This window comes from Apostichopus japonicus, chromosome 23 (genome assembly GCF_037975245.1).
Source record: "Apostichopus japonicus isolate 1M-3 chromosome 23, ASM3797524v1, whole genome shotgun sequence".
Classification (NCBI taxonomy): Eukaryota; Metazoa; Echinodermata; class Holothuroidea; order Aspidochirotida; family Stichopodidae; genus Apostichopus; species Apostichopus japonicus.
This window is the reverse complement of record NC_092583.1, coordinates 3,772,608-3,786,518: the sequence shown is the minus strand read 5'-3', so window position 1 is coordinate 3,786,518 and position 13,911 is coordinate 3,772,608. Positions and strand designations below refer to the sequence as shown.

Below are 13,911 nucleotides of genomic sequence, written 5' to 3'. Positions count from 1 at the left end.
GGCTGAGAGCGGATCAGTCGTTTGGTAGTTTGGTTTTCGTGCCCATGCAGGTTCTTTCCTGGGCGACTATTTCTTAAAAGTACCTGTACACCCACTGATTTGTTAGTGTACTGATCGGTGTGTACACACCGAAATGTTTCCTCTTTCTCTTCTGGGAAAACCCGGTTATTGAAATTTGACTGCGTTTTTGGTTTCACTTCCTGTATTGCACCACAATCGCTAGATACCAGTTCATGCGCATACAAACACTATAGGGACACTTGTTGATGAAATACCGTAGTCTAAGCCAGACGGTATGTACTTTTATATTTGCTACGCTTCGTTGAAGTTGCCATAAACATTCACAATCTTTGACTGGGATAGCTTGTTTTCTGAATTCAAAAGGATTACGGTAAGATCAAACACTTTTTATACTATACATACCATCCAAATTAAGTTAAGCCGTCCAGTATTTGGAGATTCTGTAGTCTATATTCTTTTTTTACCCCACCCCCTTTTTTTTTAAAGAGTTTTGCTTTAATTGGGGGAAGAAAACACAACAACGAAATCATTACAGTGGTTGAATGGGATTCATACATAGAACTGCATTATATAGAAGCTATACTTTTGGCTAGTCGCTTGCAGCGATTTGAAGACCAACAGCTCACCCAAATGCGTCAGCCTATGCACTTCTATTTTACGCAAGAAAGTGTCCAACGAATTTGCCATACTGTAAGAAATTCTGAAAATCAAAAAAATATAATAGAAATAAATAGAAATGTGAGTCACTAAGGGAATGTGCATACGGGATGGAAATTGAAAACTTAGGAATCTTGAACGTACAGTATTACCACGAAACAGTTTGTTGCTGTTCGATCTATACTGCTGGAAGGTATAATAACACTTAACAGTGCCTATCAGCTATACACGGAAGCACAGTTAAGGTGCCAAGAATTTGAACTGCGGCATTTTAACTGCACAAATACATAACTATTATATGATGTAAGCGAAGTTTTCATTTATCAGTGTTAGGTTACCGCATGTAGGCTTAAACGCGTCTGTCCTTAATGTACCCTGCGCAGAGCCTGCTGTGGAGGCCAAATATATCTGTGTATGTGTAAATCTGTATATCTGTAAATCTGTATATGTGTAAAGCCGTCTTGCCTACATCTAGTTCTAATCAAACTGAGCAATATAAACGGCTAGGCTTTGTGCCATATGTACCTATAGTTAAGGGCTAACGTAGGATTGTACAACATTTTGGAACATACTAGGAATTTCTTTTTCTTTCAAAAAGCCAAACAACTGTCTAAGCAGAGTATAAGAGTTGAAATTCACTGTTCATTAACACCCCCCCCCCCCCCCAACTTCGAGTTAATCGGATGATTCAAGTGTTTCTATATGTGAACATTAAAAATATTTCGACGAAAAGATCAGAACTTCGCCGAAAGCTCGTTACGATAACGTATACAAGCTTTGCGCGAGTCGTTGTTTTGGGTGAACCAATATGGCGCAAGTGAAATTCCAAACGCTGCAGAGAGTATTGTTTTCAGCTGGTGTGAAGTAGCTTTTATGTGATGCATTTCTGTGGGTTCTAACCGGTGATCTCCGCACAGAAAGCGAATCCTGTATTCATAAGAAATCAATTTGTAATAAATTGAAATAACCAGTCATTTTTCTCAGGGTTATGTTTACAATTTATTGTTTTTGGCTGTTTCCTTCATGCACATTCATCGCAAGCACCACAAAAAGTCCCTCAGCCTTTGTTTTAAATAGAATCAAATCACACAGAGGGTCTTGCGTGTACTTTTTTGTCATCTGTCTATCTATAGGATTATTGGCTGGGAAATTTGTGAATAAATCCTTTGAATTCACTCCGTTGTATTCATTCTCACTTGTCTCACTTTGCAGATAAGATGGGGAATTCTTTGAATAAAACTAACGCTTTGACATCACAATCGAATCTAGATTCGAGGAAGGGTAAAGTATAGACCCATTACCATTTTGACTGTAGACTCAAAGCATAGAAATTTAAGACGTTTGAAGACTGCATGTAAGAACATATTTTGTAACAAAAGTTTTCATATGCTTCCGTTATTGTTTTGTTTTTTACAAAGTACATAAAATGAGCAGGTTTGTCGATTGATACCATCACCTCTGTCTTTTTCTCCGTTCTCAATTCCGCATGAATGTGTCTGTTTGTCTGTCTGTCTCACAGTCTATATTACTGTCTGTATAAAGGGTTAGTCTATATACTGAGACGGTTCAAGGCGGAAAAAAATGTTAGCCCGTGCTCATGTACACACAATGTACATGTATCTAGGGTCGCCGATCTATTTTTAGTAACATATCACTATGAAGTAAATCCGCCTCCGCAAAATATGCAAAACACTTTTCGCCGTAGCATATGTGTTGATGGTTTCAATTCTATTTTGGTCCATTTGTTCTCATTGAAAGAACATATCAATTCCTTTTGTGGCATAAAATTGCAAACTTAAAATGTTATACGTTACACAGTATACAGTCATATCCAATTATTATATACAATTTCATATACAATTAGTATACAAATAAAACTAAATACAATTAAATATATACAATTTAATATACAGTTATAAACTGTTATACAGTCATACGTTACATATATCAGTAACGTCATATAGCTGCATTGTTATGGTGTTATAAATTCGTTGATTTTGAATTATTTCAGTCAAATCATAAAGAACTTCTGATTTGCCAACGTCTTGTCAGATAGCAAATTTCAACCAATTAGAAATATGGTAACATTTGCAGAAAGATAACTATACTCTCCCCTCCAGATCTGTGTCAATGAAATCGATAGTCACTATTAAAGGGGAGGAACAATGCTGTTGTATCCGGCTCTCTAAGAGAGGGTAACTAGAGCATAGTTCATTGTGCAAAATGTATCTGGATGACTACTGAAATGTATAAAAGAGTCATTCTCTTTAACTCCACAAGTCCGGTAGTAAAAAGTGCTTGGATATGAGAAGTTAGGTTATTGGAAAGATAACTCTTAACAAATCATTTTCCAATTCAATTTAAGATAACAAAGAAAGTCGTAGATGTAAAACGGCAAGTTGAAATTCTGGTCTCCCTGTTGAAGCCATAGGAAGCTGAAGCTCATAGCTGCACGGAAAACAGCGAAAAGAATTGATATGGACCTCAAATTGGTTGCATATGGTAGCATACGCCCATTAAAAGCCCCATTGACTTACACGCTAAATCTAAAAGTACAAAAATACTAAAGTAAGTGGTCTCTAAGTCTAGATAGAAGTTCTCACTGGCTAAACGCATCCATCACCGGATAGCTGACAAGTTGGCCTTTCATGGCACTATCAAGTTTAATTTTTTGGCTATCCGAGCCGGAAGTTTTTGTAACTTGTAAACAAACCTCTTCACTCAGTATAGTAAACAGTTTTCGTACGCTGCTCCTGGGAGGCCTTAAGAGGTCTACAATTGCCTCAATTGACCCAATTTTCTCACCACATGTACTTCCATTCATGTTCTTCAACATGTTAGCCACAAAAAAACTAGATCATGATTGATAACAGGTCACAAAAGATGTTCTCCTGCAGGCTGCTCTTTGGCACTTTCCTGAAGCAGGAGAACAATCGAGCGGATGGATACTCTAATAGGGGTATGCCAACATATAGATGGCTTCTACTTTGATCTACAACTTGGATTTTTACCATATAGGCACGGAAAAAGAGAGCAAACTTCTCCTTTTTTTGTTCAGGTCAACCTCCAAATATCGGAGGTAAATGGTACAACGAACTTGGATCAGAAGTGGAACTGACCGTAGACCCTAAGGGGATTATCACCGGGGATTACTATACGGCAGTTGAGTCAAAACCGGGAGCTAAAGGTGTGTAATCCTCAATTACGTTACAACTACATCTGACCCACTTGGTGGGGGAGAAAAGGAACTGGCCTAGTACTAATATTTGTCTGCTATGAATTTCTCTATTGCATTTATTTCGTCATTTTATTGCAATCATGGTCGTAGTCTAATGGAAACAAGTATACAATTCTGGGAGGGGGTTTGTATACCGTATGAAACTTGAACATCAAAACGATGTGTTTCGCGGCATTTTTGTGTGTACAATTAAGATTTATGGATGCTCGTTAATATCACTTTATGAAATAACTCATTAATTTAATTGATCCAAATACAAGGGACGCTTTTTGAGACGAATTTCTTGGATCGGTTGTTCTTGCTCTTATACGATAACCTGTAGAAGTGTGTGATTTTTTTAAATATATTTTGAATCAGTGGTTGTATATAGCAAAGGTTCAGATGGAACCAAAGTCTCACTAAAACATACCTGAGTGAGTATATATAGTTGCAGGGTATATGCAGGTATTGTGCGCGGGCCTATAGTATACCTTTTGGATCGGCTTTCTCGATGATTGAAAAAAAATTGAATTTAGAAATGAAATCTTGAGCGGACCAGCGGATGATGTCGGAGGGCCGCCTATTACTATAGGCTGTAGTGATTAATGCAAATTATAATGCTAAGCAATGTATATGGTAATTAAATATAATCCGGTTAAGTGTCGGCTTATCTATATTTTTAGTTAGTTGGACCTTAATTGGAAAAGTGTCCGGGTGAAAAGTTTGTCAGAACTGATCCAAGCGATGTTTGAAATAATCACAACTGATTTTGATTGTATAAATAATCTCTACGCTCTAAACAAAATTTACATAGGTTGTGTAAAATTCTACTCAACCGCTGTGTAACTAGTGCACCTATCAACCTTGTGTAGAAACTACACAACTGTTGTGTAAGTTTTCATTAACACAACAGTTGTGTTAAATCTACTCACATTTGTGCATACCCCAGTACACAGCAACTCGATTAGTGTAATGTACACAGCTATGAATACATATTACACATACTTTGTGTAGTTTTAACACATTCTGTATCAATAGTTCATAGCACAGAGCATATGCCTAAGTATCAATTGAATATCCAGTATAGACTATACAAAGCCTCAATGTTTTGGTATGTATCAACCATGTCCAGGAATCCGGGTATCAGGTTTCCCGTTACCTTTAGATGCCATAAATAGTAACCTACTAATTGTGTAAATGCTACAGTGAGACCTGTGTTAAACTTTAATGCAAATTGCTTATTATAACTATATATGTACAGTAGGACACTATTCACGATACCAAAAAGGGAGATACATTTTCTAGGAATATATATTTAATTTGGGGGGGGGGGGGAGACAAAACAAATGCTCACCAATACAATGAATAAAAACATAAAGCGTAAAGAAAGCAATGCATGGAATTCAGCGACTTACGCCACATAACAAGACATAAAACAGAAATATGTATATTCAATCAATATAAATCATGACTTTTTGTCGAAATATGTTTGCTTAAACTTGGCGGCGATTAAGGCAGAAATCAAATACCTCGACTTTGTTGAACGCTCTGCATGGAAAACATTTGGTATGTTCATTACATAATAAGAATTGAAAAAGTAAATGTCCTTTAATAAACTAGATCATCTTACCTGAAGAAGGCAGGGCACGGAATTGAGTTTATATATGAACATCACATTAAAAGGATCATATGTATGTCAAACGTAAGACATATGAGCATCATATGTCGATACAGTTCTGGAAGGGTCGAAAAACCCAGGTGATCGGGAAAGTCACATGGCATAAATTGGTTAAGGGTTGTAACAACTGCAATGATGAAATCAAAATGCTAAATAATGTGCCTTGGTGTTGGTGCTGTTAAAAATTATTGCAGCCAAATTTTAATTTTCATTAAATAACTATTGCAGTATGAGGATATCAAGTATTCAAAAATACCTCAGCTTTAAGTTCACTTCTCAGAAATTATGCTGAAAACTAGATTTTCCCCCTAAAATCTGTAAAACTTATCATAATTATTGTATGATGTAAGTGTTCGAATCATTGTCAAATTTAAGAACCCGTAATTGGTTAGGAAATACCCTACATTGAGAAATGCTCAATTACAGCCAATAGGACAATCCCAATTTTAAAGAATTGCCCATCACCTTTCTGTAACAAATATTTGCTTGTATAACAGGCTTGTATGACTAGTACTATAAGGACATTTGCACCTCCATTTCACAGAAGTCGATCATATCAAACATTAGGATGATGAGCTCTGAGTGTTTACAGTAGGCTGCAATATGACCATAGCCTTAGGTTACCAAATACTTCAGTTTCCTGTAACCTGTCTTTATGTCATAAAACGGTTTTTTGACAAAGTCCAAACTTCGCAAAGAGTTTAAGGGCGGGCTCAATGTTAGTGTCAAAATTCTAGCTAAGCAAACATGATTTTGACTTCCAACAAGATCATCAAACCGTTGTGACAACTACGAAAATTGGGCAGATATAACTTGATGTAAAATGAAATATTATATGGCCCATATAAATTGTACCTGGTGGAAATTATGGCATCCATATCTGGGCCAGATAAAACTCTATCTGGATTGACTACATACCCAGTTATATCTGGCTTTATATGGCCAAATAAATCTTGATCTGGATGGACTGTTTATCCAGTTATAACTGGCTTAATGTAGCCAGATAAATCTTTATCTGCATATCTGGAATAACTATTTAAGTGGGTTATGTCGATCAAATAGGAAATAAGTAGCAAAAAACTGTACTAGCATTGAGATTAACTTTCCAGCTTGATCAGTTATCTCTGTTTGGCACGAAGACTCATACAGAGAGCAAGACACATGCGAAATATAAACACAGAACTCAACTACATTGGAATATTGTAGAAATGTGTAATGTGCATGTAAATTACACATTTTTACTATAGCCTACCATACCGAAACACTTGCAAATTGATATTTAATACATGTACATTCAAATCTATTATTTACTTAAATAAGCTGGTATCGCTCGGTACCACTAGTACACTTCAAAAATACTTGAAGGTTGAGTTCTTTATTCTTCAGTGGTCCTGTAGATGTTGATACTCAATTTGCGTTGTGCTATTCTTTAATATATTTTCTTTTAATATATTTGCTTTAATATATTTGCTTTAAAAAATAAGTTCCAGGAGGACGATATATGTTCCATTCAGTATACCCACCTAGGCTATATGATCAATACGAATATTATTTCTAATTTCTTAAGGATCTCAACCGGCACATGTCATTGGTCACGTGTCACATAATGGCGCTCACGATACTTTTGGTTTTAACGTTCTCTGGAAGAATGGCGCCTCCACGACCAGCTGGGCGGGGGAATACAAGGATTGCAACGGAGAACCTGTGTTATTGACTACATGGTTGCTAACCAGTGAAACAGATTCTTGCTTGGATAATTGGATGTCCACAAGGTAGGTCGTACAGTTTTGGCAATGACGTCATGATTTTGCATGTTGTTCATTTAAAGCGGTTTGCTTAGGGACGATATAGTTGAAGCTGATAAATGTTTTCCGATTCTATTCTGTTACAGTCCTCGTAGTATGCAAATGAATAGACAAATCATTATATACACACACACACGCATACAAGCACACATATATATCTATATTATGAGAGTATCTAAAGATATCTAAATCTGAACAACACATTGTTCTATACGGATGAATGCAATATAAACAGGGGTGAAGATGGTTGAATCTTAGGGTGCAATTAGGGAGGGGGTGGGGGGGGGGGGGAAGAACGACTAGGAGGGGGAGTGGGGCATGCTATTTTGATGTGAGTGTGCAAAGGACAAAATTACCGATCGTTCCGACAAAATAGATCCTCCGTTTCATAATCAGGACTATTTAAAAGGGTTTTTATTGCCAAGGAACTTCTTTACTAACATGCTTTCTAAACTTGTCAACAACAGAGCACTTCTTAATTACAAAAAGAGTGAAAGGGGTGATTTCTGCCAGAAAGGGGTGACACTTAGTTATGAAAAGGGACACTATATATATAAATATATAGTATATATAAATAAATAAATATATATATATTAGAATATATATATATATATTTATATATATATTTATATATATATATATTTATATTTATATATATATATATATATATATATATATATATATATATATATATATATATATATACGGGAGGCCCGTGGTTCGAATCCCGGTGGAGGCTGAAAGTTTTTTCACTGTTCTTGATTTTCCAACTCATTACGATTTTCATTTATATATATATATATATATATATATATATATATATATATATATATATATATATATATATATATATTGTTACGTTATGTTATGTTATGTTATGTTATATGTTTTGCAAACCTACAGAATCGGAAAGGACTGTTTTACTCGGTTTAGACAAGTACCTTTGCCAGGAAAGGAACTGACAGAAGAGGAGAGAAGCAGGAATAATCCATGTGCTGGTGGAGAGTCATGGAATTACCGGAATCAACATTATGATAAAAAATAAACAGCAGTGATTATTATATTAACATAATCTTAATTGGTTATAAGATCCTTCATGTATGTATTATATCATTTTATCGAATTAAAGTTGTGTGTGTGGGGGGGTGAGGGGGGTGGGTGCGATATCTTTATAGCTCTGCACCAGTTGTATTGAGCACTATACTGCTATATATATATATATATATTTATATATATATATATATATATATATATATATATAAATGAAAATCGTAATGAGTTGGAAAATCAAGAACAGTGAAAAAACTTTCAGCCTCCATATATATATATATATATATATATATATATATATATATATATATATATATATATATGTATATAGAAAACGGTAACGTTGTTTTTTCAAAGACTTTACAGACTAGAATAGACCAGACTTCGATTTACAATAGTCTTGTGAGCCTTACAAAACATTTTTCAGTGTAAAATTGTTGATCTTGCACGTCTTTGTGCCTTAGTGGTTATAGTTTCTTTTTTTCGTTTTTAAACAATGTGACACATTCCTGGAACGCCTCCACGTTAACTTGTAAAAGAATGTATATATCGAGCAAATTCATTGGACCATGTGTAACGTTTATATCAAATGTTTGCACGCAGTTTTTGGTAATTCTTGCTAAAAAAGGTCGTAATGGAAACAATATATTTTATTAAATTACTTGCAAGACCAGACGCCTGCTATGACGTGGATGGTTTTATCGAGAGACTCCGATACTGCTATGAAAATAAAATAAGGGGTATATCATCAGCATAATGTTAAATTTAACTTCCTGATTTTTAATCGAAATACCTCTGTCATATTCTTGTTATTCACTACTTGGACAGCCCTCCCTTACTCCACGTTGATGCGGGGGGGGGGGGGTGGGGGGCAATAGTTTGTACCTCGTTACAAATACAAGAATTACTATCATTGTAAAAAAATAACGTAAGCCATTGTGTTAGACTGATCCCGAGATTGAAGTACTGATAAAATACTGTATACAATATTCGAATGCCACTTGTCAAAACCTTGACTGTCTCGAAATCGATCAAGAAGAGTAAAACATGGGATATCATGATCCCTATAATAATCAATTAAGTCTAAAACTACCAAACTATTTCCAACCGATAAATCAATTTTGAGGATACCCGTTTGCTAATTCAAATTCAGGGCCACTTTTCTTCTTTCACAAATCTTTAGGGAAGGGGAGGGGGGACCTCTCCCAGTCCGCCGGATTCGACGGTCTCTGTCATATTCAAGATGGCGTCAAGGCTAAAATTGATATGTATAACTCAGAGGGGAGAACTATGGAAAATGTGACGCTAAAATTGACCAAGTCGTTACTATATCAATCAGCCTGTAGTGTATATATGACCATATGATTGTCGTCAAGGTTCAAGAATGTTTCGCATCGGAAAAGTCAAATGTGCTATATCGCAAGTGACATGTATTTATGAATTTAGATCGGAGGGTTAGTCTGGTATCTAAAAAATATATCTACAAATAGAGATTGTTTTATCGCTTTCTTGCTATTTTGTGCTTTCTTTTCATGCTTTACGACCCATCAAGAACAAACAACTCTACAGAAGCTTGTCAGCGTGTTCAAAGAGGTTAGCATGCGTGCTTCATTCACTAAATTACGACATTAGGCGGCGCGTGATGAATGAACTCTTTAGAATTTCCAGCGCCCTACAACCCCCCCCCCTCTCCCCTGTCACTTCACCCAATGAGATGAGATTTCCAGATGACTCCATGGATTGCCAATTGTTTGATAAATTCAGCATGGTAACTTGAGTCAATCATCAATACCCAACATTCATGGGCGGCGATCATGGGGGTAGGGGACGGTGGGGGGACATGTCCCCCAAATATTTTAGGTGGGGGTTTATAGTATCTAATATCCCCCCCCCCCCCCCAATATTTGGTGGCATAGTTTCTTTGTGTGGCTATAAACAGAAAATAATGCGTAAGATTATTTATCCAAATCATATTATTTCAAAATAGAAAATGCTTAGATGCAACTTACAAGGCCTGGGAAGTGCCATTTCCAGCGATCTGGGAGGCATTTTCGGCCAAAATTTTCTTTTACGCTTCGCGCCAACTAATGGAGGCGCTACGCTTTGATAGTTTGCCTACAAGCTTTGCCCTCCCTTGGCAAATTCCTCGCTACGCGCCTGTCTATCGGTGTCACAATTTGTTACTAAATATCACCGCAGACTTTCACCCAAAATAGTATTTACTTTTTTTCGAAATGAATTAGCTTGACGGACCGCATTCTTAGTGAAATTTGGTTTGCCAATAAAAAAAGGATAATAGGGCTGAAGCAACCATATATATATATATATATATATATATATATATATATATACATATATATACATATATATATATATATATATATATATATATATATATATATATATATATATATATATATATATATATATATATATATATATATACATTTATATCCTCGGTATGTCAAACGTAAACCATGAATACGTTATTTATTATACTATACCAACACATTTTGCTCCCATGGGTATAAGTCACGTTGTTTAAACTGGTAGACATTTATTAAGAAGTGATAATGGACAACTGTAGAGCAACGCATCGTCATATTCCTGTCAAGAGGTTAAAAACGCAAGAACTAATTTGAATTAGCACTTTATGTCAACTAACTTCTGTAACGATTTGGGCAAAAGATTGTACCGCTGTCAAAATGAAGATTCGGGGCACATGTCTCGCAGGAGCCGGGTTATCATCTAAAAATATCTGTATAGTTACTCTTTGAAATACATACATGGATATAAATGAACGGTTTGTTGTTAGTTTCGTAATTTTACACTATCACCATATATTACATATATCATAGTACAGAACCAAACATGATTTAAGTACAACGACTGAAATCCCTAACCTATGCCAACCTCTTATCCAATGTTATTAAACTTGATGCCAAACTATTATCAAATGGTATAGTCAAATTGAAACACACCGGGTACGAGAGAGACTTGATGATAGAATTGTTTTCAGTCAAATGAATCTACCATATGATTCAGCTCTTGTAAACCAGGATATTTCCTCGGGGGAAAATGTTTTCATGTTATGATGACTAGGGTGACGGTACTCTTGTTGGGTGGAATACAATACTGCACTGCACTCATAGAGTAAGATACAAAATAGAGGGCGGACTTTCTAAAATAGCGGTGCTAGCGTGGAGATTCCGTCGCTGGAATTTAGTTTAGTAAGAAAATGGTCAGGTATAGGAGAGTGTCCTCATAAAAAGACCCCAGTCATAATTAGTGTTAATTAATGTCTAATACTAGGGTCTGTTTTTCGCGCTCGGCGGTGGCTCTTAGTGTGGGCCGTAAAATGGGGACGAAAACTTTGCTTTGCCCAACGCGAAATAATTATAATTAGGGGGGGGGGCGGAGGCTAGGCCCTGAAGTGAATAGTATTTGTTTGCTATGTATAAAGGAAAGTAGTCACCATTTTCATACAGGATTAACCCTTTGAAAAGAATGAAAGATCTTGACCGTGAAAACTACAGTACTAATTGTGTGATGGAAATTGGAATGTGGATATTATCCAAATTGTATTTTCCTATTGATCAAAATCTGAAGGAAAATGTCACCATTTTTGGGTTCATACAGATTAGAATTGTCCAGAATATTAAAGATCTTGATCGTGAAAAGTACACGCCTAGTTATTTCATATGCAATATCATTTCGCAAAATGTGAATAAACCAGCCGAGGTGTTATTTTTATGGAACAAAGGAAAGTCGCTATTTTCATATGGTTTATAGCATTTAAGAAAATGGAAGATCTTGACCGTAAAATGTATCTAATTATTCCATGAAAATTTCTATGTGGATCATTTCCTTGAAAAAGTAGATTATCCAACCATATGATAGGATATAGCCTAATATAACTTTTTCTGTGGATCAAGGAAATTTAACGTACTTGTCACCGTTTCCATACCGGATTAAAGTCTTGAGGAAAATTCGCACGGATTTGGTGATATGTAGGTAAGATAAATGTCATTATTTTAATGTATGAAGGCTCGGGATCATTTATCCTACTTTTGTTGTCCTTTGCAGGGGGAAAAAAACGTGTTAAGTGACCCCCAAAGTTTTGTTTAAGCTAGCCTGAGTTCATATAGCTTGTACACACATACGCCCACAGTGTGTTGCGTCTTGCCAGGTTTGGTAACGGCGGACGACTTCCAATGGCCGCACAGCGGCTTCGTGTTGGCGGCCAGAGCCGTATATACGGCTCTGTTGGCAGAATTGTGAGTTCGCCCTCTTGTTTATATCCTGCTCTCTCTCTCTATATATATATATATATATATATATATATATACATATATATATATATATATATAGGCCTATGGCTACAATTCACACGTGCGCACACGCACGTACGTACGTGCAAAGTGTGTATACAGTACTCTAATTAATCGCATATAGGCTAGCATGCAGTTTTACATACGACAGTCCGGCGAGATTGTCACGAACGGATGCGGTTGCTATGGGGTTAAAGGGTAGATTCAATCACTGCAAGAAATACATATAATGACATGCAAGACACGGTAAGTGCAACTAGGCCTAGCGTTTCAAAAGTTATGGCATAGAAAGGTAACACTTGGTCTCGGGGGATGAAATTCGCTTCGTTTGATCCATATATCTTAGACGATACTAAAGTAACGGATACATAGCCTAGCCTATCAGAAACATATATTAGTACTACTACTAGTCGAAGTATTCATATTAGTAGCAGTAGTACTGTACGTAGTATACTGTAGTATTACAGTAGTAGTATAGTGAAAGCTTCGTAATAGACGCACCCCCGTAATTGACACACCTCAAAATATTCCTCGTTATCACCGTGGCAACCATACTGAAGGCAACCTAACCATTTTGCACCTTAGCAGAGATAGGTTTCCACGAGTATGGATACTTTTCAGGTATGTGACGATGAAATTTTTGTTCATTTTAAAGCCTTTTCAACACTCCCCCCCCCCCCAATATTGCAAGTATTATTCGCATTTGGAAATCTTACTCTCTAAACTTATCCTAAATTACCTTGAGATGAATCCACTACTCCGTGAAAACGATCCGTCTGCTACATGTTGGGATACAGTGTGTGAGTTTTATGGCATATACTATTCTGTCGTCAGTCAGCTGTTTACCGCTCGAAAAAAAAAAGTACATAGTTCTTAGTCCACTTTAAAGCAGGAGGAACAAAAAAAACTTATGATTTTGATTGCCATGCACAGATTACTGTTCTTTCAGTCTACTGTTTCTTTTGTAGGGGAGGGGATGGGTGAAGGGTAGGTACAGGGTAAAATTATTTTCTTAAGACTTCCTGACGTACTTCCAGCTACAGAATGGCTTCCCCCACAAAAAACAAGCTGCCCCACCCCCCCCCCCAAAAAAAAAAATATTACAAATTTGAGGTTGGAAATTCCCAAATCGGTAACAAAAGAGATGCCCTT

The 13,911-nt window shown here is 36.3% G+C and overlaps 1 protein-coding gene across 1 annotated transcript; it reads left to right on the top strand.

Annotated features, from left to right (window-relative positions):
- The first annotated feature begins 222 nt into the window (after positions 1–222).
- Positions 223–9,921, top strand: LOC139965067 (avidin-like). The gene is made up of 5 exons (XM_071967250.1): positions 223–391; positions 1,891–1,959; positions 3,737–3,865; positions 7,141–7,345; positions 8,282–9,921. The coding sequence occupies exons 2-5, from the start codon at positions 1,896–1,898 to the stop codon at positions 8,421–8,423; spliced, it is 540 nt and encodes a 179-aa protein (XP_071823351.1). The 5' UTR covers positions 223–391; positions 1,891–1,895; the 3' UTR covers positions 8,424–9,921.
- The last annotated feature ends 3,990 nt before the right edge of the window (positions 9,922–13,911 follow it).